The 27,151-nt window shown below is 40.4% G+C and overlaps 1 protein-coding gene across 1 annotated transcript in view; it reads left to right on the top strand.

Annotated features, from left to right (window-relative positions):
- The window catches only part of phldb1b (pleckstrin homology-like domain, family B, member 1b), a 157,148-nt gene that overhangs the window by 79,683 nt on the left and 50,314 nt on the right, over window positions 1-27,151 (top strand). The window contains 1 exon segment of the mRNA XM_042486315.1: window positions 4,162-5,654. Coding sequence (XP_042342249.1) covers window positions 4,162-5,654 — 1,493 coding nt within the window.

Here is a 27,151-nt window from a genome sequence, read left to right as displayed (position 1 = left end):
TCATTATTCACCTTTATTATGTAATTACACATTTACAAAGCATCTTAATCATGGACTTAAAGTAAGTTGGTTTTATTTTGAAGGTTTAGTCCGGTATTGCGGTGTTAGATTTTAAGTAACTTGACACGAGCGGTACCGGAGGCAGCAGCGGTGCCTCGCGCCCCAACCAACCCCCGGCTGAAATATCACCTCGGTGGTGAATCTCCACATCTCCCCGCGGAGTGTGCGGAGCCAGGCGCGACAGGGCTCCGTCACAGCCGCTCTGTCAGCGGTGTCCGGAGGATGTGGGCCCCGGTGTGTGTCACATAGCAGGTGAACTGACCGGGTCACGGTTTTATTCCTTCATGTGAGTACTGCTTAACCAAGTGATACGAACCGGTCACACGCCAAACTCCATTAAAAATCTGTCTGTTTTTATGTTCATGTGTTTTTCTGGAAAGATGCTCACAGTGCCGGACATTAATAAATACTTACTGCGATTCAGTGGAATTTCAGTATTTATTCGGCATTTAGGTGATCAATAAATATGACTTTCGTTTTGAAATATAACCACGTTTCTTTTGCTTGGAGTACAGTTTCACGGTGTGTTCTGATGAGGGGAAATTTAGGGGATATCAGTGAAAATAAGCGTATTTTTCCAATCAGCTAAAGCTAAACTGACGATGAAATTGATGCCGAATTTTAGAGGTCCTCACGTGTAAGGTAATGACGTAAGTCGTGTAATATTAAACACGCAATTGCACCGGCAGTCAAGCTAACATTAAATTGCAAGATTTTCCAATGAAGTTTGGCACGGCGCACTGGAGGCGATAGTCTGTATCCCATGACATCATTGCACGGGCTTTCCCACAGCAAACGGTTGCTTTTATTTTTGTCACCCCACCCCCCCTTTTCACTCTTTACATATAAACCAAGCCGGTTTGTTGCCTGTGAGACACGATGTGACATTGACATTCACGCGTTGCTCCACGGTTACAGTGCAGCTGTTATTGTGACAGGCTGCAGACAATAACACTGTCAAAAAATTCGCATGAAAAATGTAATGAGATTTAATTGTAGTCAGGCTGTTGTGAAGGCACAGCTTCATTGTATGGCAGTCATTATAGGGGAGCAGGCAGGAAGCTGCTCCCATCTCTGTTGAATAAGCACAGCTAATGCATTATTTGTGAAGCCTCTATATTTCAGAGCAGTTTTGCTCCTGGGACATTTATTCCTCTCTGACATCATTTCTGCTGAGAGACAAAATTGACTTCATGCTATTCTATTTTATGTTTGCGTTATCATCACACACAGTCGTCATGTCTGATTATATTACATCACTAGTAACATGACAGCTCAATCCTCTGTTGTTACCCCTCGGTGTTTGCGCTGATGACTCCACGCTACATTTATCCTCCTGTTTCCATTCAAACAGACAACAAGTCCATTTAAACAGATTTCATTTAGCATTAATAAAACCTGATCTGTGCTCTGATCCCTGCCTCCAGGCCACGCTGGTGAATCTCCCACGTGGCCGTGCGTTTCTGTTGTAATAATCTACTATACTGACATTAGAGAGAGGCGGTTCAGATTAGATTACTCGGTCTGTGTCCTATGTTGCTGTTGGGCCACACAGTAATTGGGTTATTTAGGCACATTTTCTCCTGATCCCCATCCAACGCACAGGCCTGTCTGTCTGCTCATTTCCTTGGCTGCGTCCTTCCTCCTTACCTTGCCGCTAATCCCTCCTCTGCCGTCATGCTTACCTGTTTGCATTGCTTCTACACTGGCATGGAAAACATGTTGATATTCCGTATATCGGACACGTAATCGGGACGAGGTTGCAATTTGACATGAGGGTTTTTCAGTATCATGAAGTTAAAGGAAATTTGTTGAATCCATTGACATTTGCTGTGTGTTCTCATCATTTATGTTGTAAATTTGCATCCCAGTATCCAGTCTTTTCTCGGCCCGTTATCAGTGACTGTCAAACAAAATGTCCAGAGAACCTGTTTTTCTCTTTGACATTAACCTCACAATCCAGCATTGTTAGAATATGATCTATTCTGAGTTTTAATGACACCCAAACCATGCTTTTATTTTCTCACAATTGGATTTCTGCAATGGTCTTTCAACAGGAATAAGTCAGAGAGCAATTCATTGACTCGAAATTGTTCATAAAGCTGCAGCGAGACGTGAACACATTATTACAATTTCAGTGAATTTAGGATTAATGGCTCTTGCTTGATACATCACTATCTTCTTTTAAATCACTTTTGAAGACTTATTTTTACCCAAAGGCATTCCAAAAAATTCTCTTTTAATGATTATTATTATATTGTACTTCTGACATTGCACTTAAGTCTGGCACTGCTCTGTTTGATTCTAACTGCAACCGTCATTTTTGTCTTTTGTGTTGAATTTTTGCTTTTTAAAATTTTGCAAGCATGTGTTGTATTGTATTTTGTTTGTAAGCACTTTGTAACATTACTTCCGATAAGTGCTATATAAACAACCTTCATTATTATTATTATTTTCAGCATTGTCTTCCATCAGATGTTAGTCAGTCAGACTGGACAGGAACCTTTAACCTCTTTGGATATTTTCTTCACTAAAACCAAACATAACTAAGCCAGGAGGGAAAGAACGTTTTGTGGGGATGAAAACACCCCAGTCCAGAGTCCAGAGTATGCATCACATTTCTCTGTACTGTATTGCCTTCTTCTTTACCTTTTTGACTCCCTCTATCGCTCAGGGAAAGTGTGGTAAGATTGAGTCATTCAGCAGATTTGTATGAGACCTTATCATAGACAATAGGCAATCCATAGATAACAGAGTATTACGCTCTCAGAGTAAGAGTGTTGGAGGTGCTTGTGATAAAGAGAACCGTGAGAAAGCTGTTTTTCCTGACAAAAGGCAAAGAATGACATTGTAATGCACTCTTTAAAAATGTTGTGAGACAGTATTTTACAACGCTTGGATGTAATCATGGCGACAATAGGTTCATTCTTCAGCTAATAATTTCCAGGTAAGCGGTATAATTAGATGGTTACAAGTAATCTGCCAAGATTACCCAGATTATGTTGCATTAGCATTGTAAGGGTCAACCAGGACCCCCTCTGCTGATGGATTGCTACAGATGGAGGCTACATTTTTGACCCTCTCCTAATCTTGAGCCTCATTCTCGATGCAAAAAACAAAAAAACGCTAACACTTTCTGACATCTGGGTTTTTTGTGCAGTGGGAAAGTGAACGATTGGCATTCACACCCGGGTCAAATGACTCTGTGGTAGTCACAGGTATTAATCGTCTCCGGCTCTAATCAGCATTGATGGAAATACAACATCCGGGTAAACGTGTTAATTTCACTTCCACTGCGAAATGCAATTATGGGCCAACACTAAGTACTGTTCGTCTCCTCCTCGGCAACGCTCAAACATCGCTCCAAATTAGCGTGTGCTGAGTTTGAAAGACAGACTGAATAAGTAAGAGATATATAAAGAGAAGTAAACACAGTGAGGTTTTCACTGACCTCTGTCCGCGCTTCTTCCTACTGTTTACCTGTTTATTGGCCTGTCTGTGATGTGGGACCAACATACCCAAAATAAAAAGAGCCCAAACACAGAAAGGCATACTTGCGTACACAACTCTGCTCTGACAGTGAGGAAGCAGCTACAACCTATTTGTTAGTGAGTTTTGTTTAAAAAACCTGTGTGCATGCGTTGATTTTTGGAAAAGGTTTATTGGTCTGAACGAGCTTTAGGGACCTTTGATATATTCAGTGAATTTGCTTTGAATCAAGGAAAAACCTTTCTGACAAACTGCTATGTTGAGGTTTGGTTTGACATTCAATGACGTAGAACCAGGTTTGGAAACTATCACCAGCCACCAGCCAAATGCTGGTGAAATATGCAAGTGGCTGCTAGATTACTAGTCAAAAAAATCCAATAGTAATCTGTTGAGTGGCTTGTAAATTTTGTAATCCAACAGCCAAAAAGTTAATTTCCTCCCCTGCACAGAACATTGGTTAAGAATTTGAATTTCTCAGTTCGAGGACAAGTTAGACTCCCAGTTCAGACTCTTTTGCACAAGAGATTAAATATTTGTATTCTATTTTGTACCCATTTTTTGTTGTGAAAGGTAAAACCCACTGACGGTTGTTGTCTGTCTTCTCCCCCTCAGACACGGAGAGCCTGGTCAATGGGAATCACCAGGCCAGTCCAGCCCAGTCTCCCCCAGCTCCTGGAGAGAGAGTCCAGTCTGAGCACAGTGCAATCGTCAGCTCTATTGAGAAGGACCTCCAGGACATCATGGACTCCCTAGTCATGGATGACCCCCAGCCTTCGTCCTCGGAGGGCAAAAAGCCTCCAGGAGGCGTTCCCCACTCCCCCCTGTCGCCCATGGTCAATGGAGGGGGCCGGTACTTGCTCTCCCCTCCTACCAGCCCAGGGGCCATGTCCGTGGGGTCCAGCTATGAGAACACATCCCCACCCTTCTCTCCGCTCTCCTCCCCCTCAGCGGCCAGCAGTGGGAGCTTCACAAGCCCGTCTCCTAGTGGAGGACCCCAGGACCAGAGTTCCTCTCTGCCGCCAGTGCCTGTACGCTCCTCTAGCTACAACTTCACCACCCAGCCTCCGCCTGTACCCCAGCCACGGACCATACTGCCTAACTTCAGCAGCGGTGGGGTGGGTCAGAAGGTTCAGGAAAGCCCCAGGCTGCAGAGGAAGGTCTTAACCGAGGCCCCTCCAAGTCCTAAGCCGAGTCGCAGAGGACTAGGCCAAGATGGGTCTGAGAGCCCTCGACAGACTCCTCTGTCTTCTAATGAATCTCTCAGTAGTAGAAACATTGTGCCAAGTAGCCCCAGACTCACCCCCAAATTTCCTACCTGTCCATCCCCGTCTCCCTCCAGTTCCAGGACCAAGGCAACCACAGTGCTCCAGGAAAGGCCTGCCAGCCCTTTCAGAGAGCAGACCAGTCTAGCTGATTGCCCCCTAACCTCCAGCCCCTCCAGGCAGCTTTCCCAACCCACCAGAGCCTTCCAGCCTCCCCTGGACCCCATCGTCCACATCATCCAAGGATCGCCGCTCCAGCAGCATCAGCGCTCGCTGCAGCCCCCTGAAAGCCCTCGCATGGCCAGGAGAAACATGGAGCTGAATGGCGGCGGTGTAGGGGTCAGCAGTATGAGAGAGCTGCCACCTCTTAGCCCCTCAATGGCTCGGAGAGGGGTCCCGGTACTCCCAGGGGCGCTCCCAGGGACGGTCCCCACCTTGAGGACTCCAGATAGCCCCTCAAGTCTGGGCAAGCTTATCCCAGAAAGTCCCAGGCTCCGACGCAAGACTGGATCTACATCTGAGGAGCTGACGTGCAGCAGGGGCATCCGGGACCGCAGTCCGTCGCCCACCTCCATGATGATGGAGGGCGGCGGCGGTGCCGGTGCACGGAAGGCTAGCTTTGGGAATGCCTTGTCACCTGCTTACAGTCTGGGCTCCCTACCCGGCTCGTCTCCAGTCGCCAGCCCCAGGACCCACAGAAAGATGTCCGCAGGGAGACCTCACCCCGGGATGAGGGAGAGGAAGAACAGCATCACGGAGATCAGCGACAACGAGGACGAGCTGCTGGAGTACCACCGACGACAGAGAGAGGAGAGGCTCCGAGAGCAGGAGATGGAGAGACTGGTGAGTCTGGAGCACACGCCACCTGAAAACTACTCTTATTTAGTTTACAATTTAAAAACACGTTTAATTCACGTTCTTGTTACAACATTATGGCTTAAACGTTAAAGCAGATTTACTTGATACATGATGATTTCTTACTCATGACTTTGAAACCGCTTGATGACCTCGATACTGATTATTAGTAGTTAATGAGACCGATAACAATATTTACACAACAATAAAAATGAAAATATTTCTGTCAATACTTAGAATTTGGAAAATAACAAACACCAACACAAAACTTTGTTTAAATGCCTTTTACAAATGTTTTATGAAAACTAAAACTTTCAACATCATATACAGCAAGTTCCCCGCAACGTTTTTTTATAGTCAAGTGATATTTTAAATAAAAAATAATGAAACAAGTATAGCTCCCCGAAGTTAAAGTTCCTCCCATGATGACTCTGTCTTTGTACTTTTTAATAAATTAATTTTATCTGCGATCATTAAAGTAAAATGCAGATACAGATAATCGGCAAAAACCAAATTATTAAACAATATAATATAATGATCGACCAGGCTGATAATCTGTCCACCTCTACTGTAGACCAAGGCAACACCTTTAAAGTTATTATATTTATCTGAGCAATAGTCCAAAAAGCCGAGGATATTTATCTATTTTTTTCTTTTCATTGACTAATAAATAGATCAACAGGTGGTTTCAGAGCTACACGTCAAGTTAACCCACAGTTTAACCTCCTCTGTAGCTTGAAAGACTCATTTTTTCCTGTAACAATGAGCCTTCGGAGCCTTTTTTTCATATTTGCTTTGACTGAATATGTTTCCAGTGTGATGTGAGAGCACTGAGGATCCGTCTCAAACACCCTGTAACCCATCTGAAACAATTTCAGTCGCATGATTATTGCTAGAAGAGAGGAAATGTGAATGTTTTTGCAGGGGCTCGGTCTAACTGCAATGTAGTAAATGACCTCCTGGAGGAGCGCAGTGTGACGGTTGCTGTACCTCCATGTCTGTTTGGTAGGAGGAGTAACCGGGCCCGTAAACCGTCCCAGTGAGCCATCTGTAACCTTGCTGTCGGCCGTCTAAACTGCTGCTGACATGCGGTCTCAGGGCGCCCAGATGAGCCCATAGCAACCGCACTGTTTGTTGTTTCTTAAACTGAAGGGGGGGGGTTAGACATCTTGAACTTGTCTGCCAGTCCGAATGAAACCACGGAGACAAAGTCCTTTAAAAGGCCTTTATGTGTGTTTGTGTCTGCGTGAGAAGGCGTTTGTCTGCTCCGCGTGTAATTACAAACTGGGCGTTTTTTTAAAGTGCAGAGCTGAGTGAAGGTTGGATAGACTGAGGCGACTTGTCTCCGAGTGCCAGGTCTTGTTCTGGTACCTCCTATAGAGGCATGGCAGTCAAACAGTGTGCCGGCAGCGCCACTTCCACACAATGAGGCTGCGTTTAACCCTTTGGGGTAAAGTGGGCGATGCTAAATGCTCCGGGGCCAGACAGAGACTCACTCAAGTTATCATCAAAACAGGAAGATCTGTTGATCAAAACAGACACAGCTGTTTAATTTCCTCAGACACAAACACTGATTATTAGCATGTGCTGTTATTAATAAGACGCTGATCGTTGTCAGCAGGTCTGAGCCTCCACAGATACACGCAGCCAACGTCAAACTGGTCCTGTGTCCATCTGTTGTTATGGTCAGGTTTGGGTTAAGTTATGGTTATATAGGCGTTAGGGGTGTAAATCACTGGTTTCGTCTCGATATGATATTATATCAATACTTTGGACAATAATATGATTTGTGTCAATATCACAAAGTCAGCCACGATACGATGTTGATTAGATTTAGGGGCCGGTGATCTATAAGAGCCGATATTATATCAGAATCAGAATCCGAAAGCACATTTACATTTACATACATTACATATACAAGGAAACTGAGTTGGTGTTTTGATGCAAAACAATTAACATGAAGGAAGAATAAAAATATTAAATGGAATATTATAAAAGATAAAAATATAGAAGCAATTTAAAAATGAAAAAATGAAAAAACAGAATATAAATAACACAAAACGTGTGTACAAAAGGTGCAATGGAGGAAGCACAGATGTGCAGAAGTCGTTTTTCAGTGCAAATATCTACAGTCTAATTAAATAAGTGAACTGACAGTATGTTCATTTTACACAGTCTCTTACAGAGGAAGATGCCACTCCTTTTTTGCTTCTGGCCACAAAAGAATTAAAAAAAAAATCTAAATAATTGTAAATAATTTAAACTGGAAATGCTTTCTGGGAAAAAAAGTTTTCCTTTCAACTCAAACAGTAATCTTTTTCCTAAAACTTCAGGTTCAACTTCTGATTTAAAGACAAACTCACGTCCTGAAAACATGCTTTAAAAACAAGATCTTTTAACAAAAGTATAAAAATCCTCCCAATAATAACTGTCAAGGATTGCAGACAAAACAACTGTCTTTTATAAGGCATATTTTTTTTGACATTTCAGTGACAAATAATTGATATAGGGAGAAAATGATTTATTCATAATATTTGTTAGTTGTAGCCTTTCTCTGTATTATCCTCTGTGATTCAGTCACATAGTGCTCCAGACGCTACCTGCTGCGTGAAAGTCAAAATGTTCATTTTCACCAGCTGTCTGCATCTTCATAGGTATTTTTGTTATCTAACAGATGTCGACTCTCCGCCCGGAAACGTCAGAAGTTTGCTCAGAGACATTTTAATGTTGGATTTTAACATTGGCTTCTCTCTGTGAACAAACGTTATCATTCCGGGCAGACAGTGGACATCTGTGGGATCCCGAAAACACCTTTTGAAGATGCTACCTGCTGCTGCATTAACGGCATAAAATACTCACATTTTGAATTTTCCCTTAAGAGTTGAGTAAGAGAATCATGTTAAGAAAACAGTAAGAAAACCTCACACTGTCATTTGTAGTAGAAAATCATCAATGAAACATCATGTTGACAGATTGAGGTCAGCTGAGAGGTGACCTTTGAAGGTCATCCCCATAAATGTCCCTTAGATAAGAAATTGCAGAAAAAGGTGGAACGGTGACATTACAGCCGAGCGTAGATGTTCAGTAAACGCATGCCGCACTGGAAACATTTCATAGAAGCTGTAGATTTTTTAATGCTTTTTTAACGAAGAAGTTGTTGTTTAGCTTCATTAAAAATACCATATAAAATACCACGAACACCTGAAACTCATTTCACTTTTTCACAAAAAATAACAGTGGCCAACCCGTCTTCAGGTCCCTAGAAACCTGCTTTTATTTGTATTTTCTTTACACATTAAATAAATTCAATTGTTCAATGTAATTTTTGGTAGTTAAACATACAATATGTTGTTTTCTGCTGCTGGGGGATTCAATCAAAACAAAAAAAAGAGCATTGCGTCATTGCAGTCACTTTTTATCCGATTAGATTCCTTATCGTTCATTGCTGAGGAGGTTTTTACTGGGAACCAAATTATCCGCAGAGGTCCTTTTCTCTCCAAAACAAACAGACCCAGTGATTTAAACATTTAAAAATGCTGAATAAAGTAGTTTCACATTAGAAATCAGTATTTCTCCGACACCATTCAGCATAGCAGGAGCTGAGCTGCTGCTGTTTGCTCAGCTGGTTTCTTTAATAACCACATAACATAACAACCAAGATATAAAAAGTGTGAAAAATGAGGCTTAAAATTGGATAAAAAGTCAATTTATAACAGTTTCTGGCAGACAACCACAATTGTGACACCCTGACACAGCGATATAACGCCACTGACAGGCGACAGCGACCAAATGATACGGACCACGTGATGATTAAAATAAGATTTCTCTGGGTTTGAACATAGCTGGAAAAATTTTGGATTATGCAAGTTAACAACTCAACAAAATATATAACATTGGTCCAGTCGTTTTTTGGCATTTTATTGCAGAAATGTTGCATATAATATTTCTTACTATTCATTTAACCCTTTGAAACCTGGATCGACATCACTTTTCTTTCGCTGCGTTCAGATGCCTTTCACAAGTACTCAAACCTTTTTCCAACTGTAAAAAAAGAAATGAGCGGCTTCGTAAGAAATGTCCTGCGAGATGAACAAATTAGTAGCTTTAGGAGATTATTTTCTAAAAATAAAAGCTTAGGAGAAACGTTCAGAAAACAATATTTCTAATTATCATAAATATATATTTAAAAATATTTTTGCAGAATTATTATCATTTTAAAGCATTTTTTAGGCCATTTCTTTCTTTGTTTGATTTTTTTACTTCCCTGTTTTGTTTTAAAAATATATATATATATATATGTATATTTTTAAATTTTTTTGCTAATTTTCAAGTAAGTTTTTTTAAACTTTTTTTAAACTAATTTCTTGCTGATTTTTGGGTCATTTTTCCTGAAATTTCTCATTGCCCTTTTTGCCATGTTCTTGACAGAAATCAAGCCAATATGTCCGGGTTTCAAAGGGTTAAAGGCAATAACTCAAACCATAACTAATGGAAATGTGTGTGGGATTACACTGTCAGCCAACCTAAAAGTATTTCATTAGGGTCGGTTCAGTAAAAAGTCAAACAGCGTTTTCGCTCTTACAACAATAAGATTTGTACTCCGTCTGCCTGATATATAATGCAGCTGCCTGTATTAGCCTTCACACACCCCAATCACTCAAACCCGAAATCTTTTGTTCTCGCTGAAAGGTTATTAGCCACAGCCACCTTTGGACCAGAACAACCTTCAGGCAGACAAAGAAAAATATTGACATGAGATATTTGCAAATAGCACATACCACATGAGGTCAGGAGCACACTCACGTCCAGTAAATAAGTCATCCCGGGACAGGCGAGGGCTGCCGGGGACTCAGAGGCACAGATTCCTCAGCAGCCTGTTATGTTATTGTATTTTTCGAACGCAGAAACTCGCAGCTCTTTGAGGAGCGAGGGCGTGGAGCTGCAGGGCCTGTAATTAGTCACAGTTGACTCACTGTCATGACAGATTTTTCTTGCCCCGGAGCGTCTGCATTTAAATCATTTCACACACAGCCTGCTACTCATTCACACAACTGATTACCAGAAAACAAAGTTATGTGAACAGGGAGTCTCGCAGAAGTTTATTCAGGAAAGAGAGCGTTATTGTGAAATCAACAGGAGTACACAGCTCAGAGGCAGCGAGGCTGCTGGGAGTCTGCAGCTGCACGCTGATACGCTGAGGCAGATCCGGCTCGTGGTGGACTTGGATTTTGGGGTTTGGCCCGTTGGTGTTGTTGAAATGCAGTTTAATTACACCGTGTAATTGATTAACACCCCATCTGTTATGTAGTGCTTAATGTGGAATATTTATAGTGAGGTATTTGGGGGTTTTCAGCCCAATTAGTGGAAATTTTTGCATAATCTGTTCATGAAGTTTTCAACATTTACAAAGAGAGTAAAAAAAGAGGAAGTGTTAATATATATATGTATCTGTATATAAATATTTATATATACACACATACATACATATAAAGAACATATAAAGCACAATATGTATGAATGTTTACAAAAGTCCTGAAATTTCTTTGAGGTATATACAAACCCTTCTGTTATTATAGCACACACACTCACCCGTGTATACAAAATAAATGAATATGAACACAACAACTGCAGTAAATAAATACATAAATAAATAGAATAGTAAATGAAAAGGAAAGAGAGAAAAAGAGAAAAAACAAACATTATGAGTAATATATGACATGACTCCATCGCATACTGTAAAGTACATTTACTTTGCATACGTCAAGTTTAAATGATAATTTGGTTATTGTAAAATTGGTCTTAAATTTCAGTCTGAGTGGCAATAAAAAAGTCTTAAACAGTCTTAAATCTAACTTGCATTAAGCCGTAGGGACCCTGAAATCATTGTCGTAAAAATCTTCTTGCGTCTCTCCGGTGGACGGAGAATGTGACCGTATGTTCAGACCGAGTTTGGCTTTTCTGTTTCTTGTCGCTCGGCTTTGGCTCCTGCTGTCTTGTAACGCTGAGTGCTTTTGACTTTGCAGCAGTTACTTTGTCCTATTTGACCTCTGTGACAGATCATTTTTCTCCGATGCACTTTTTATTCATGTTTTGTGTTCAGTACATTAAGGATGATATGTAGTTTGATCATGCTTTGGGGGCGCGGTGGTGCTGATGTTATTAACAGATCATTTTTTTAACCCTTCTTTGTCTCACTGTTCTCTGCTCACTGATCTCTGGATGTGCGTACTGGGCATGTTAAGTGCACATTTTGGGTGCGTGCCACATCAGTATGCAGATATATCAGACAAATATTTCAGTATATGGCCTCCTGACACATTCGATATCGTTTGATTACAGTTAACCCTGAAAAGGCTCTCCACCAATCACACATGAAGGTCAGTTTACTTGTAAGCTGTTGTTTGATGTCCCTTTGCGACTCTGAAGGAGCTTTGTTACGTCTGAGAAATGAATCGTGTTGAATTAGTCAAGGTTACGTTGAGTTAAGCTTGACGTTTGAGGACATTTGAGTCAGTGAGCACCCCCGTTTCCACGGCAACCAGCACGCCAGACTCCGCAAACTGATCCTCCCTGTGAATGCTCGCGGTTTGGAAGATTTTACAAAGAGTGTTTTTATTTGTCGGATTATTATTTCTGTTTTTGTAAGTTGCTTATTATTCAAACGATACTCAGAACATGATATAACTGCTGTGATGACGTCCCGAACTCTCTTACTGTTAATACTATAATTTCAATCTATTAAAGTCATGGAGACCACAGAATTATATTTTAAAGGCTTTTTCAAAACAAAACACAGTCTGATCTCTTCATTACTGTCACATCATTCATACAATAAGCAAGCAATACCGCAACGCTGGTTATATTATCAAATCCATTTTAATTTATGATAATTAATTGTGATGCATTCAGCTACTACAAGAATTTGACTTTAATTCGTTTAATTGAAGCATCTGAGGGAGCAGAGCAAAAGAAAAATCCCCGTCTCTTCCCAAAGGATAAAAAGAAATGTTGAGTTTTTATCAGCAGTGACTTAAACACGACTCCTGGACGTCTGAAAGCAAACATGAAATGGTAAAATAAAGCAGACATCTAAAGTACAAACAGGACACAAGAGAGAAACTAAACTCCAAACCACAGAGATTCAGCTCGAAGCTACAAAAACATCGCTCCCTCTCTAGTGTCCTGCACAGACAGACGTTAGCTGAGTCTTGCAGCACGAGTGTTTTAGGGGGAGAAGGGGGGTCTTTGGTGGTTGGCTGGCAGCAGTTAGGCGCACTTATGGCCTGACTGCAGAGAGGGTCCATATCTGGCGCGGATCGGCGTGTTTTGACTGATAATGGAAGAACAAATCAGCACGACGTAGTTTGACTCGGCCAGAAGTGGTAATGGAAAAATGATGTTGTTTTTTAATGGTGGTTTGGTGAGTTTGGGCCTCTAAACGTATCATCATCGTTTGGAGCGGTCGTTCTGAAACAGGGAGCGTTTCCCCCCTTGGCCCAGTTTGTTTGAGCATATGTGAACACAGCAATCGCTCTCTGATGCAGAACAAAACGAGCGAGCCGAGATCGCCGAGAAGGGCTGGTCTCTGCTCGCCTACAATTTAGCATCATTTCAACAGCTAAACCGATAATAAATCCGTCTACTGATGGTGAAATCTCTCCACCGTCTCATAATTGATCATGATAAAGGCCAGCGCCGCCGCTACGGGCAGGTGCATCAATATGTTTGTTTTTCAAAACTTCACATTATTTAAACGTACCTGCGTCCAACAACATGTCAGGAACGTCTAACTGATCTTTCTGTCATCAGCGTCACTGCAGAACTCGCTCAGAAGCCGTCACATAGTCACCCGATCGTCGACCTGACAGCAGGTGATGAAGACGTATCTGTCGAGACTCCAGCAGCTGCTGAAAAATGTCTTTTCTATAGTTCGTCTTTAGTTGAACGTATATGCAGAATTTATAAAAACTGTGTGATTTTTCTTCTGTAATGTGTGAGCAGAACAACGAAGCACCCGCAGCGGCCCTGATTACATGATCGATTTACAGTCTGATAACAGACGCCTAATAATGCTTACAATCAGTTTCATCATTTCTCTGTGAGCTCTTTGCAACACCAGAGATCATAAATATAAAAACTCTATAAGCTTTAAAGTGCAGCGTGAACTTCTGTCAGTCACCTGAATTTTATTTCCCCACGAGGGTCCCGATGATGCAGGAGGACAGACACAGAAATGTCCAATCAACGAGTTACCTGACAGTCAGTAGAGCCTCATGTTTACTCCTCTTGGTCCATTTTTAAAAAGTCTGTGTGAACACGAACTGAACCAGAATTAATATGTAACAATATATAATTTTTTCTGGACCAAATGAACCCAACTTCAGGTGTGAAAGCAACCTTAGACTTCGCCCTCGGCTGCCTCTGGACCCTGGCTCAGAATTTGCCCCTATAACTTAATACAAGCTCTGTGCTAAATCACTCGACTGACCCTTTAACTGGAGCATATTCTCATGCAACATTGTGATTGCACGTTATATTTTAACCCTTCTGAGTGTTTTAGTTTCTCAAGACTTTCCTACACTTAAAAGAAAAAAGCAACCTGCAAAAATAAGTCATGAGAAAGCAAATCTTCACATTTAAAAATGTACATCAGACTGAAATATCCAGTGTGGGAAGTAACATTTCAAAAGATCACGCCACCCGTATCGGTAAAATGATATCAGTGTCAAACGAGCATTAAACCAGCATTTAATTCAGCATAATTACGTTTTTTTCTTTGGCGCCTGGCGGTAAGCGCTCTCTGATGACCAGTCAGCAGGGACGACTGTTTTCCTGCGTCCTGTGATCCAAGCTGTCCGGTCTGGCGGCGCTCTCTCCACATGGCCGTCTGACTGACATGCTGTTTTGGCAAACACACTTGGCACATGAGTCCGGTCGCAGCGTGCGTCGTCTGCGGCCGACACATGCGCGCCGCTCTGCTGTCCGCTAAAGATGACCTCATCCTAAGGCGTTGGTCAAGAATAATAATCATTTTTAATGAGCAGCTCATTCGGTGTCCTTATCACTTTTTGTAACGTATTGAATCAGACTTTGACTTTGAAAAGACATGAACTGAGATTTTCTCTCATAATTTTGTTAAATTTTTGTTTTTATTGGCAGCCAGAATATTTACAAAAAATTACAGTTACAAAAGCTTCACTTCAAGCCTGTTTTGGCGATAATTAATCACAAAATCAAGTGCTTAAAAGTAATAAATAAAAGTACAAGCCAAAAGACAAGTTGGCAGTTAAACAAGCAGAAACGCACAAGGATAGATACAGTTAAAGAGGTATATTAATAAACTAAAGAAATTAAATAATCAATTAATGAGAGGAAGGAAAGGGACAACAAGAAGTAGACGAAGAAAACAAAAAGGGGAGAAAAAACGTTGTTGTTCAAGTTCATTTCCAAGAAAGCGTCTCTGTTATGTGGAGAATATTTTGAATCAAAATCAAATTCCCGCTTTGATCAGTTTTGTCTCAACTAAAGAGAGAAAAACTTAAATAAAATCACAGAGTGAACAAAAATAAAAAAATAACGCAATATCTCAACAATGACTCGAGGAAAGTTCCCCAAATTTGGCACAAATGTCCTTTTAAACTCAAAGATGAATTGAGTAGATTTTGGCAGTTAAAGGTCAAAAGTCAAAGTCACTGTGACCTCATCCGTCGCAGTCTCGTGATCGCAATACCTCGAAAACACCTCAAGACAATTTCTTCAAATTTGGCACAAACATCCACTTGGATCCAAGAATAAAACTGATGAGAATTTAGAGGTCGAGGGTGAAGGTCATTGTGACCTTGTCTTTTGCAGTCTCATGAAAGCAATATCTTGAAGACCCAGTGATGGAATTTTTTTCAAATTTGGCACAAACATCCACTTAAACTCAAATATGAATTGAGTAGATTTTGGCAGTTAAAGATCAAAAGTCACTGTGACCTCAGCCGTCGCAGTCTCGTGATCGCAATATCTCGAAAACACCTTGATGGAATTTCTGCAAATTTGGCACAAACATCCACTCAGGAATGAATCGATGAGAATTTGGAGGTCGAGGGTCAAGGTCACTGCGACCTTGCGTCCGTCTCATTTCGTGAATGTGATATGTCAAGAAGGCCTTAAGGGGATTTTTTCAAACTTCCACTTGGACTCAAGAATGAATTGATGAGAATTTGGTGGTCGTACGTCAAGTGATAATTTTTATTATTTTTTTGTTTATTGTTTATTCCCCATTAGCTGACGCCTAAGCGACAAGCTAGTCTTCCAGGGTTCAGAAACAACGTAACATAACATCACAACAACAAAAAAAACAGTAATAAAACTTAATGATAATAACAGCAATCATGAAAACATACAAAATAAGTAAACAAATACATAATAATAATATTAGTGATGATACAATACAATTACGTTAACAATAGTAATCAAAAGATGATCATAATCAATTCAACAGTAATCAACCAATTCAAAAAATAGATAAATAAGTGAATAAAATAAAACAACAACAACAAAAAAACAAGTCTTATTCTTAACTATCTTGCTCACATCAACATAAAACAATCCATTAAAAAATAATTGGCAAAAAACCAAACACCAATAAATTGTGCATAAGTCCTGTTTGATTTCCGCTGTAATTAGTGAGCTTGATTTGATTGTGTGCTGACGGCTCAGCGGGGGCAGCGTCCTGTGGAGGAGGAGGTCTGTTGTTACACTCGTTATTGGCCTCTGCTGGAGGTTGTTAAAGGTCACAGATTACTAAATGCATCTTTTATAAAGGCCCACTTGAGACAATCAGGTCTCTTTGGACTAAAGTCGGCTTTTTGTGTGCGGAGTTGCCCTTGAAATATCAGCGACGGGACTTCAGCTCTGAGTACTTCGCCTGAGGCTGGTATTTGATTTAGTGGCAGTTTAATAGGAAGTTCAACTCTGGCCTTTATCATCATGCAGCAGGCCGCCGCCAACAACCCGAACCAGTGTGCTGCTCTGCTCTCCTTCTCTTTGTGCCTTTGTGTCCGCTCCGCTCGGTCATTTTCCAGCCCAGCAGGATGTCACCCATGACGCGGAGAAATGTCTCTCCTGCATGGTTGGCATCTTTGCTTCTGTCCACGAGGCCTCTGCAGACCAAATATACCCTCGCACCGTCCAGCAGAACGCCACATATGTATAGCAGCATCTTACAGAGCGTGACCAAATATATCCAGCTACTGCGGGACACCAGACCTGCCCACCTAGGCTGCCAAATATATCCTGCACCTACACTGATACAGAGTGCTGTGCAAACCCACTGACCAACTCTGTTTACGCTGGAGGGGACTTTTTGCAGATTTGCACACAGTCGTCTGTGCACAGATAAGACAGTTGAGTGGACTCTTAATCTGGGACAGCGATAAATCTGTTTCCCAGCCCGTCCAAAGAAAAGCTGCAGTAATCCAGTCTTGAGACAGCACCAACAAATGTGCCACGTTTGGATTTTCTCCACTGAAAACAAGTTTCAGATTAGGACGCATCGTGTCACTGATGCAGTGTGTCTGTTATTCTCTTCATAATGTTTAATGATCATCTGCGATTGTACAGCAGAGGAGGCGGGGACCTGGACCGACTGGTTCTGCTCACTGTAAACACTGTAAGCTTTGTGTAGAAGCTGCAGCAGGGCAGTGTGCTGTGTTGTTACCTCTCCACTAGAGGGGGTCGTCTCACTGTTTAATGCTCTGAGGGGAAATCAAGCCAAAATGTTAGAAACAGAAAAAAAATGCTATGAAGTTTGTTATTGTAGGAGAAGCAGACTTAAAAAAAACATTTCATAATAATGAGCTGAGTTGCAACATTTGTTTGTGTTATTTCACAATTTCAGGCTTTGGCAAGAAATGTCCCACAAAAAAAATTAGTAAAAGGTGGCAGGAAAATAATCTGAAAATTATTGTTATTATTATTGAAAATTGTATCCATAATTATCTTAATTATACATTTAAAATGATGTCACAGACAAAATAATTTTATAGCACTTTCATGAGGTAATTTTTTTCTCTTTATTTATTTATTTATTAATTTTTTGCTTATTTTCAGGTAATTTTTTGTAACTTTTTACTAATTTCTTGCTAATTTTTGGACTATTTTTTTTTAAGCTGCACTTCGCCCTCTCCCCATCCTTTTGAAAGAAATCACCCCAATTTGCTCAGATTTTAAAGTGTTAAATTCGGGATAAGCAGCCTCCCTCCTCTTATGTAACACATTAGTCTCACTCTGACTCCTGGAAACCCCTGATACCATTCAATTAAATATAATTGCCTGTAGTTCAGTTTATATGCTGCTGCTTAATGTTGAATGCATCACAAACCACTTCAAAGAGTTTTCCTTACACGCTGCATTATTAAACAGTCAAAAGAGAAATAATTGCAGGAAGTCAGATTATGTGCAAATATGCAGCAAACTTAGTTTAACTTCAAGTTTAAATGTACTGTGTGTTCAAACATTGTTTAGTTTCCCACATTTAGCAGCTGAAACTGAAGTCATTGTGCTTCTTGCTCAGATTAAATCCATCATCCTGTTTGCAGTAAAGAGCAGAAGGTGCGTACATACAGTGTGAAGTTTGACTCTGGATATAAAGTTAGCCCCTTTGCTTTTCTTAGTACCAACAGGCAAGCCGCCTCCCACTTCAGGAAGTCCCTGAATATTATGATCTCTAACTCCGCCCCTGTTCCCACAGAGTCCTCACCTCCTCTCACAAGACCTGGGTGGGTGTGGGGGGCCGAGGTGGTGGTGGGGGGGGGGGGGGTCGGCTGCTCTCCATCCGTCCTAAAGTAGCACAGCCAGTTGTGAAATCACTTTACAGTGCAAGAGGAGCTGTGTGGAAGCAACATCTTCCGTGTGCTGTATACAGTATAGAGGACAAATCCTGAGCGTGTGTGTGTGTGTGTGTGTGTTTTTTTGTGTGTCATGGACCGGTATCATGTGCTGGCTGGCAGCAGGACTTTACCGGCGCTGAGGCGGAGTCCGAGCAGGGAGCAGGCCATGGTGTATCTGCTCGCTCTGGCTAAAGAGAAGCCGGTGTTTCTCAACAGTGTGGCAGCGCTCATGAAGGTAACCGATGCCGCGGCTAATATTAACAAAGCTCTGCTGCTCTCGGGCCGGATTTAAATAGACGGAGGATGTTCTGTGACGAGGTGTTTGGTTTGATTTGGATAATATACGCAGTGTTTGGGGAACACTGCGGCCTCCATGTGATCCTGTGGTTACTCAGTCATCAACAAGAGGAGCTTTCAGGCTCTCATGCTGCTTTTCTGCCTGGGAAACAAAACTCAGGGTCCCCACAGATCCTTGAAAAGCCTTTAACCCTTTAATAGCTGAACAAATTGTCTTAATTTCTTTCAAAATCATGGTGAGACAACGATGAGCAACTAAAACAAGAAACAGCCAAAAAGTAGCATGAAATTGATTAAAAAGTTATAAGAAAATGAAAGGAAAATAAGCCAAAAAGTAACAGTAAAAAACAAACAGAAACTAACCATAATTTAAATATGCAATTAAGATAATAATAATATTAATAAGATAATAATAATACAGTTTTTTGGGATGCCACTGTTATTTAAAAAAAATAATAATAATAAATAATATTTTTTTAATTTTTAACTTTGACAATTTTGTTGCAGTTTGGGGGACAGTTTTTGCCAAGTTGTTCATTATGTTGTTCCTGTGTTAAGGAAAGAAATTAAACCCATATTCTGAGGTTTCAGAGGTTTAAATGTTCACAAAAGGCCTCTGGATTTGGCACAAGAAAACTGACGACTGTCCAGGTGTTAAAGGGTTAATTGGTCTTAAAAGTGCTAAGACATAAAGGGTTTTATGGATTTTATTAATCTTTTTTCTGACATTGCATTGTTTAATCATTACTTAATTAATAAGTAACTAAAACTGAATTCACAGAATACCACTTGCACTGCTGTCACCCAAAGTCATGTTTTATATCAGAGTAAACATTTGGGCATTTTTTCCCCTTAACCCTAAGTAATTAGTGTCACGTCTTTTTATTTCTTTCATTTCCCCCCAGTTTTGTTATAGTGAAATCAGTCTTACATTTCATTCTGAGTGGCACTGAGAAAACATTTTAAGACGTCTTAAATTCCTCTTGTGGTAAGCTGTAGGAACCCTGTTACACGTCGATGTTGAGAAATATGTTACGTGTTTTCACATTGTGGCAGGTTAGGTGACGTAACCTGGAGTGTGTGGAAATTTCACTTCTGTAGTTAACCTGAGAGTCAGGTAGAAAATTTGCTGTTTAGGCACATTCAGAAGTGACATAACCAAGTGAATCAGTTATATACACAAAAAACTTTTAGTTTTAATGACTCATTAAGTAGATGTAATGAGCCTTCATTGTTCTGACTTAAATGTGTATGTTTAATCCTTTGAAACTTGGAGCAACGTCACTTTTTTGCTGCTTTCACAAGTATTTAAACCTTTGAACCCCGAGCTAATTGGTGTTTTTTTTTTTTCCAAAAACATGGAAAAAAGGCAATGAGCAAGTTGGTATTAAATGTTTCACAAACTGCAAAAAATCTGTAGATTTTTTTTTAAGCTAGGGAAAAACATTAAAAACAATATTTATAATGATCATAAAATTAAATTTTAAATATCTGTAAAGAAAAAAAAGGTAGACAACAACCAATAACAATAATCTGTAAAAAAAAAATATTATTATTGATAATAATAATAATAATCATAATAATAATACATTTTAATTGTAATGAACTTTACATTTTGAACAAATCTCAAAGTGCTAAATCTCTTTGCTTTTACATAAAAGACAAATTTTAATTAATCTTTTTACAAAAGATTACATATTAAAAATTATTTTACAAAATTATTACATTTTTACACATTTTATGAGACACAGAATCAAAAATTTCATTATCTAAAATTCTTCCACTTTTAATAAATGTGAAAAAACACTAGAAAAGGTACATTTTAACATGTAATGATGATAACTAAGAACCGGCTGTTTCCATCGAACTTCTGCAGAGAGATAAAAACGGAGGAGCTGAGCTAAGGAATCCTCATTTATCCGAATATGCTAATACATGTAATCGTTGGATGATAAGACCTGACAGAACGAAGTAATAATGCCAGAGTGATTCATCACGGTTTGAGCTTGCTGCAGAGAGGGGTCAAGAGGTCACCGAGTCGCGCTGTGGCTCCGCTGGTGCAGCAGATCGACACGGAGCAGAAAAGCGTTAAATGTTTTTTGTAATGATGACGGATACCAGAGATTTTTCTGAAGCAGGGAAACTCAGTTTGCTTCACCCGGGGTTCACTTTTGGAAAGTGACAGGCGGAGATAAATGTTCTTTATAAACATTAAGAATATTTATCATGTATAAGTCATTGCGATGCATTGCGTGTTTTCAACCTTTTGACGTTTGCTGTTCACACTCATCTTTGTCAAGAGGCAAATCCAGTCACAGCAGCTCTCTACGCAGAGGGACGTCCACCTCGGTCAAGGGGTGTGGGCGATCTTCCTCTGGCACTTTTTTTAACAAATAAGCTCTATTTTGATGTGTTTTAATCACTCTGGCACCTTATTTAAATTCAAAGTACAGAAAATTTCACAGTGTGAAATTTCTTTATTTCTATTGTGAAATAAATGGTTAGTGGTGAAAAAAATGAAAAAAAAATTGAAATAATTATAATTCTTTAACATAAATTTAAACATATAATTGCAATAATGAATATTTTTTCTGGACATTTTTGCTTTTTTTTTTTTTTTTTTTTTTTTAATTTCCCCTAATTTTCATGTCTATTTCTTGTAACCTTTTACTAAGTTTTGTTGTAATTTGTTGGACATTTCTTGCCAATTTGCTCGCTGCCTTTTTCCCCCATGTTTTTGGAAATAAATCAAGAAATCATATCTGAGGAGGAGCTAACGCCCGAAACGTCACACGTGCGGAAGTAATCTGATAAATTTTCATGGGAGCATGCACTAGTGTGCGGACTTTATTTATTCTTTCAAATCTATTTCTGCTCGGTCCAGCACCTAGTTTTTAGCACTTTCGGATGTGCGCGCTGCTTGAACTTTTCTCGATATAAATCAAACCAATTTCAAAGGGTCAACAGTTTTGTAAAAGGAATCTGAACGCAGCACAAGAAAACAGATGTGAGTCCAGGTTTTAAAGGGGTTAACTGACTGAAGGAAAAACACAAAATGCAGTCGATGAACTTCTGCTGTATTGTTGCTTAAACTGACCATCTGAATGCTAAGATTGAGCATAAAAAACGTGTGGAAAAGTCGGTGCAGTCGGGTTTTCTGATAGTAAACATGCATAATAATGGACACAGGTCGTCACCTGGCCGTGAGCTCCAGGCGTCTGTCTGCATCCTCCAGTTTGTCGTCTGGGTAACTGTTTGCGTGGTGCTGCTGTTTACTTTGGCTAATGTGCTCTCTAAATCTCCTGTGGCTAAACAGTCTCACATGTACAGTACAGCGGTGCACTGCTGCACCAACCAGCTGCTGTTGACTCACAGTTTTTGGGGGTGGATATTGATATTTAATCTCATAATTTCTTGTGCACGGCAAATTGTTTGACTTAACAAAGCTGATGTAACTGGCTGCAGATCTTGCAGACTCCGGTTTTATCTCCACCCTGTGACAACAATCAAGCCGTAAGCCCGCTTATTATTGGCAGCGGTGTTTAGCGAAAATTCGACTCCCATCTATCCTTTAATCACTGTATCTAGTCTTTGATGCTCTCCTCTCTGCGCTGGAAGTGTTTGACATGATAATTGGAAGCCGGTCGTCACTTTTGAGAGACTCCTCCGGGGTTTGGATCCCAGTTGAAGGGGAGCTTCAGCGGTTTAAATGCCGCCCGCCCCCACCGGGAGCGCAAAACTGCACAGTTTCATCTTGAGATCAGTGGCAGTGACATCAGCGCGGAGGACCACCGGCTTATTATTCAGAGAGGTTGGCTCCCTGCTTCTTGTCCTCGTCCCCCTGCCTGGCTTTGATGCCTGTATGTTCCACAGGGGGAGGAAGAAGAAGCAGCAGCAGAAAATAAAAAAAGGATCTCTTGTTAGGATCATCTGTTTGTTCCTCCTCTGGGACCTGAACACCACAAACCCCCCAAGGATCCGGGTCTGATCATGAATGGGGTTTGTTTTGCAGACTGTTACGGAGCCCCGCAGATATATGTAGAGAATAAGGCTTTGTTGAACTTTCTCCGGTGTACTCTCCGAATACTATGAGATTTCTGTTTACGCCTGTGACGTAGGCGAGCGCGGCAAAGAAGAATATGGCTGTACGCTTATAAAGTAACTGCTCTGATCAAAGGTACACAGGCGGGGAAATGGCCCCGGGGCGCTCGGGGAGGAGGAGGGGAAGAGGAGGGGGAAACATTAAAGGGCATGAGAGAAAACAGGAGACAGCGACTCTCTGGGGAGCGAGGGAGACATGAGGAGGAGATGCTGACTGCTGGGAGGATGAAAATAAGGAAAGTAAAGAGTAAAAAGAGGAGACCAAACTGACTAAATGAGGAGAAACTGACTGAGTGAGATGTAGGATGTCACATTTGAAAACTGTCTGCATGAGAAGGAATCAGTGGGATTATTTCTTAATTGCTGCAAAACGACATTGTTGCACCCGTTAAAACACAAAGATGAGAAAAAATACTACATAAAGAGTTAAAAATTATGCTTTAACTTTACAAAGACGGAATAGCAAAGTTATCTTAATAAGTTAATAACTTTAATAAGTTAATCTTACTTATTAAATGTTTAATTCACAAGCAAGTAAAGACACCCTGCCCAAATAAATACACTCTTGGGTTTTTGCATTATAGTCTTTCCTGATCTGGTATGAACAGCAGATTATAGAAGCTATCGATAACTGACAATACTGAGCCAGTTTTTTTGTTTGTTTTTTTATTCAGTTTAGGTGCAATGTTAGCAGAAAGCAATTTCACCATTGACCAACAAATACTTGCTCTAATTTTGAGCAGATTATTTCCTGTGAATATTGCAGCTTCAGCTACTTAATCACTAACTCACTCACTCACTCACTCATTCATACACTCACTCATACACTCACTCATACACACTCACTCACTCAGTCACTCACTCATTCATACACTCACTCATACACTCACTCATACACACTCACTCATACACACTCAGTCACTCACTCACTCTCTTACACAAACAAGCACTCACCCACTCTCTCACTCATACACTCACTCATTCATACACACACTCATACACACTCACTCACTCACTCACTCACTCATACACTCACTCACTCATACACACACACTCACTCAGTCACTCACTCACTCTCTCACCCAAACACACACTCACTCACTCTCTCACTCATACACACTCACTCACTCATACACTCCCTCACTCACTCACTCATACACACTCACTCACCCACTCACTCACCCACTCATACACTCACTCATACACACTCACTCATACACACTCACTCATACACACTCATACACTCACTCACTCACTCACTCACTCATACACTCACTCACTCATTCACTCATACATACACACTCACTCACTCACTCATACACACTCACTTGCTCACTCACTCACTCACTCACTCATACACATTAACTCACTTGCTCACTCACTCATACACACTCACTCACACACACTCACTCACTCGCTCACTCACTCACTCACTCATACACTCACTCACTTACTCACTCACTCATACACTCACTCATACACACTTACTCACTCATACACACTCATACACTCACTCACTCATACACTCACTCACACACACTCACTCACTCGCTCACAGAGTTTTGCATTTATAGGGCTGGCCCCACATGCTGCGATCCAGCCAGAATGTGCTAACAGTCTTACTCCTGTGTTTAATGTGCCTCATATGTCGACTGCTGTGACCTGACAAGTCACAGTTTTATAATCATGTGACCAATTTTGTATTTGCACAGTTGATTTTTCTGACATGAAATTGCCAAATTTTAAACAATACGTAAACAGTATTAAAGCAGCAGCTTCAGCTGTCTTTATCAAACCCAGTGGTCCTGACAGCCACCCCCGGGGTGAGACTCGGAGGACTGTGGAATGTGTGAACCGGTGTCTGGGGGTGGATGCAGGCTGGAGCTCGGAGATCTCTGGGAACCAGGCATTCCTCCCCAAACCTGCGGTTGTCTGGAAGTCTCACCCCCTCCCCTCTGATAGACACGGAGTCTAGAGGACTTTCAGCCCGCCTGCACTCAGCCTTTTCAGAAAATCTCACGTGTTATGGGATTAACATGAGCTGTTAATGTTGCAGCCAGAACAACCTGCCTACTGTAAAGGTTCATTGCTTTACTTCTGACGAGTAAACCTGACAGTTAATACATGAAAAGCGTAAAACTCCAGTTAATTATTATTATTTGCTTGAATCACTGAACTCAACAGGCTTATATACAGGCTCTTAATTCCTGTTACACAAAACTTGCTCAGCAAAGATGGAAATACAGTCAAATTTTTCATTTAACCTTTTGAGTGACAACAAAACAAAAGAAGACGTGACCCAGAGGTTAACAAGAAATCTGTGAAAAATACAAGAAAATTACCTGAAAATTTGCCAAAAAAATCGTGTAAAAAAAAAAAAATTACAGAACAATTAGGCAGAAGAATGAGAAAGGGTGCTATATAGGCCGATAATTCTCGTGCGTCCCTAATATATACATATTTGTATATATTAGAGAACCTCGATTAAAATGAAATGCATAGCAAAAGTTAAGTTTCACACCAAGCCAGTAAAGAGGACTGGGAGTTTAACTGGGACTGGGCTTTTATTTGAAGTTTTATGGTATGGAGATTTTCAGTGTTTATGTGTTCTGTATATACAGGAAGGCTCAGAGTCAGTTGGTGTGTAGACGGTGGACATTAGTGGAGAATCATCAAAGGAAACATCGTCTGCGTTCACAGATGGTTATGAAATATTACCCCAGAGTATGACCACACTGGTTCTCAGGGTGTTTAGCAAACACGGCTGAACTAAGCTGTATTTGTGTGTATCACATTGTCGGTGGTTTCAAACTTGTGACTTGGCTTTTCTCGCTGAGGCTGTTTCTACTGCTAACAGATAGAGATCAGCTTCCTTTGGACAAAAACATTATATTTGATGATTAACTCCTAAAAACAGCCGTACATAAACACTCAGTTGGCATAATTCCAAAAAGGAGCCAGTAAACCCACATTTATCAATACTACAATACGTATCAATACTAATTTTGGCTTGTTAAAAGTCCTTATATAAAGGGTTAAACACATTTCAGAGTGCAACAGTCATAGAAGCTGCAGGTTTTCTGGCGGCTCTCCTGCACATCTTATCTAATGGAGGTGTTACAAAGGGTGTCGTGTGTGAGCCTTAATTGGCTCAGGTGTGAAAGAAGAGCTGGAGCAGAGTCTACGCCATCAGGTGATGAGACGCAACCTCTAGTGACTTTATGCCTTTGTTTGAAAAGACAGTTCAGGCAAGAGGCCAAACCTCAAGAATTCATATGCTAATTATCGCAAAATTTCACTCAAATAAAATGATAAAGTGATAAAAACACTTTTCTTGTCATTTCTCAACATCATAACTCAGGAGCAGAAGGGGGGGTGTGTGTTTGTCTGGTGTTTGTCGTGATAAATCTCTCTCTCAGTGCTCTGTGCTCCTCTGCAAAAATAGTCTCTTAGTGACGACACATGTTCTTTCACCGAAAATAATTCACTGGCATCATGTATGTCAATATAGTGAGAATTTCCATTTTCACCCAAAAATGCACTCAATGTTTTTTGGTTTTTTTTTAAATTCCCCGAAAGTCTTCCCTATGCAAATTATACGAGTCTGGACAGACGTGGATGTAAACTGCAACGTCAATGGTTGGTAGATGGCGGATGGTTTTATACATCTTTTATACATCTTTTTATACAGTTTTCTGTTTTCGTATTCAGCTGTCTTTGTTTTGAATGTTTGCCCTCAAATACATTTATTTGTACATAATTTATTAGAGTCACTCTATAGTTAAACTTTGTATCTCTTCACAACTAACTCCTCGGTGTTCATTTTCTGCATGTATTTATAAAAATAGGAATATGTTTTCCAGTCATTAAATTTAGCCTTGTGATACCTGCTGATGCCCTAATGACGTTCACGAATGACTCGCACTGTGCCCGCGAGCCTGTTTTGGCACCAGTTTTGTACATTTGAAATCTGTTCTCGCAAGCTATTTTTGAGCAAACTGGTTTGATTTCTTTCAGAAACATACGGAAAAGAGGAATGACCAACATGGCAAAAAATTGCAATAAATTTTACCTCAAAATTAGTTTTCCAATAGAGGGGTGGATAATTAGAAAATATGTCCAGAAAACTAGATTTTATGTAAAATTATGTTATAAAAATGTTAATATAATAAATAAAATGATATAATATAATATGTTTTTTATTTATTA

This window comes from Plectropomus leopardus, chromosome 5 (genome assembly GCF_008729295.1).
Source record: "Plectropomus leopardus isolate mb chromosome 5, YSFRI_Pleo_2.0, whole genome shotgun sequence".
Lineage (NCBI taxonomy): Eukaryota > Metazoa > Chordata > Actinopteri > Perciformes > Serranidae > Plectropomus > Plectropomus leopardus.
The sequence above is the reverse complement of the archived record's forward strand: the minus strand, read 5'-3'. Positions and strand labels throughout refer to the sequence as shown.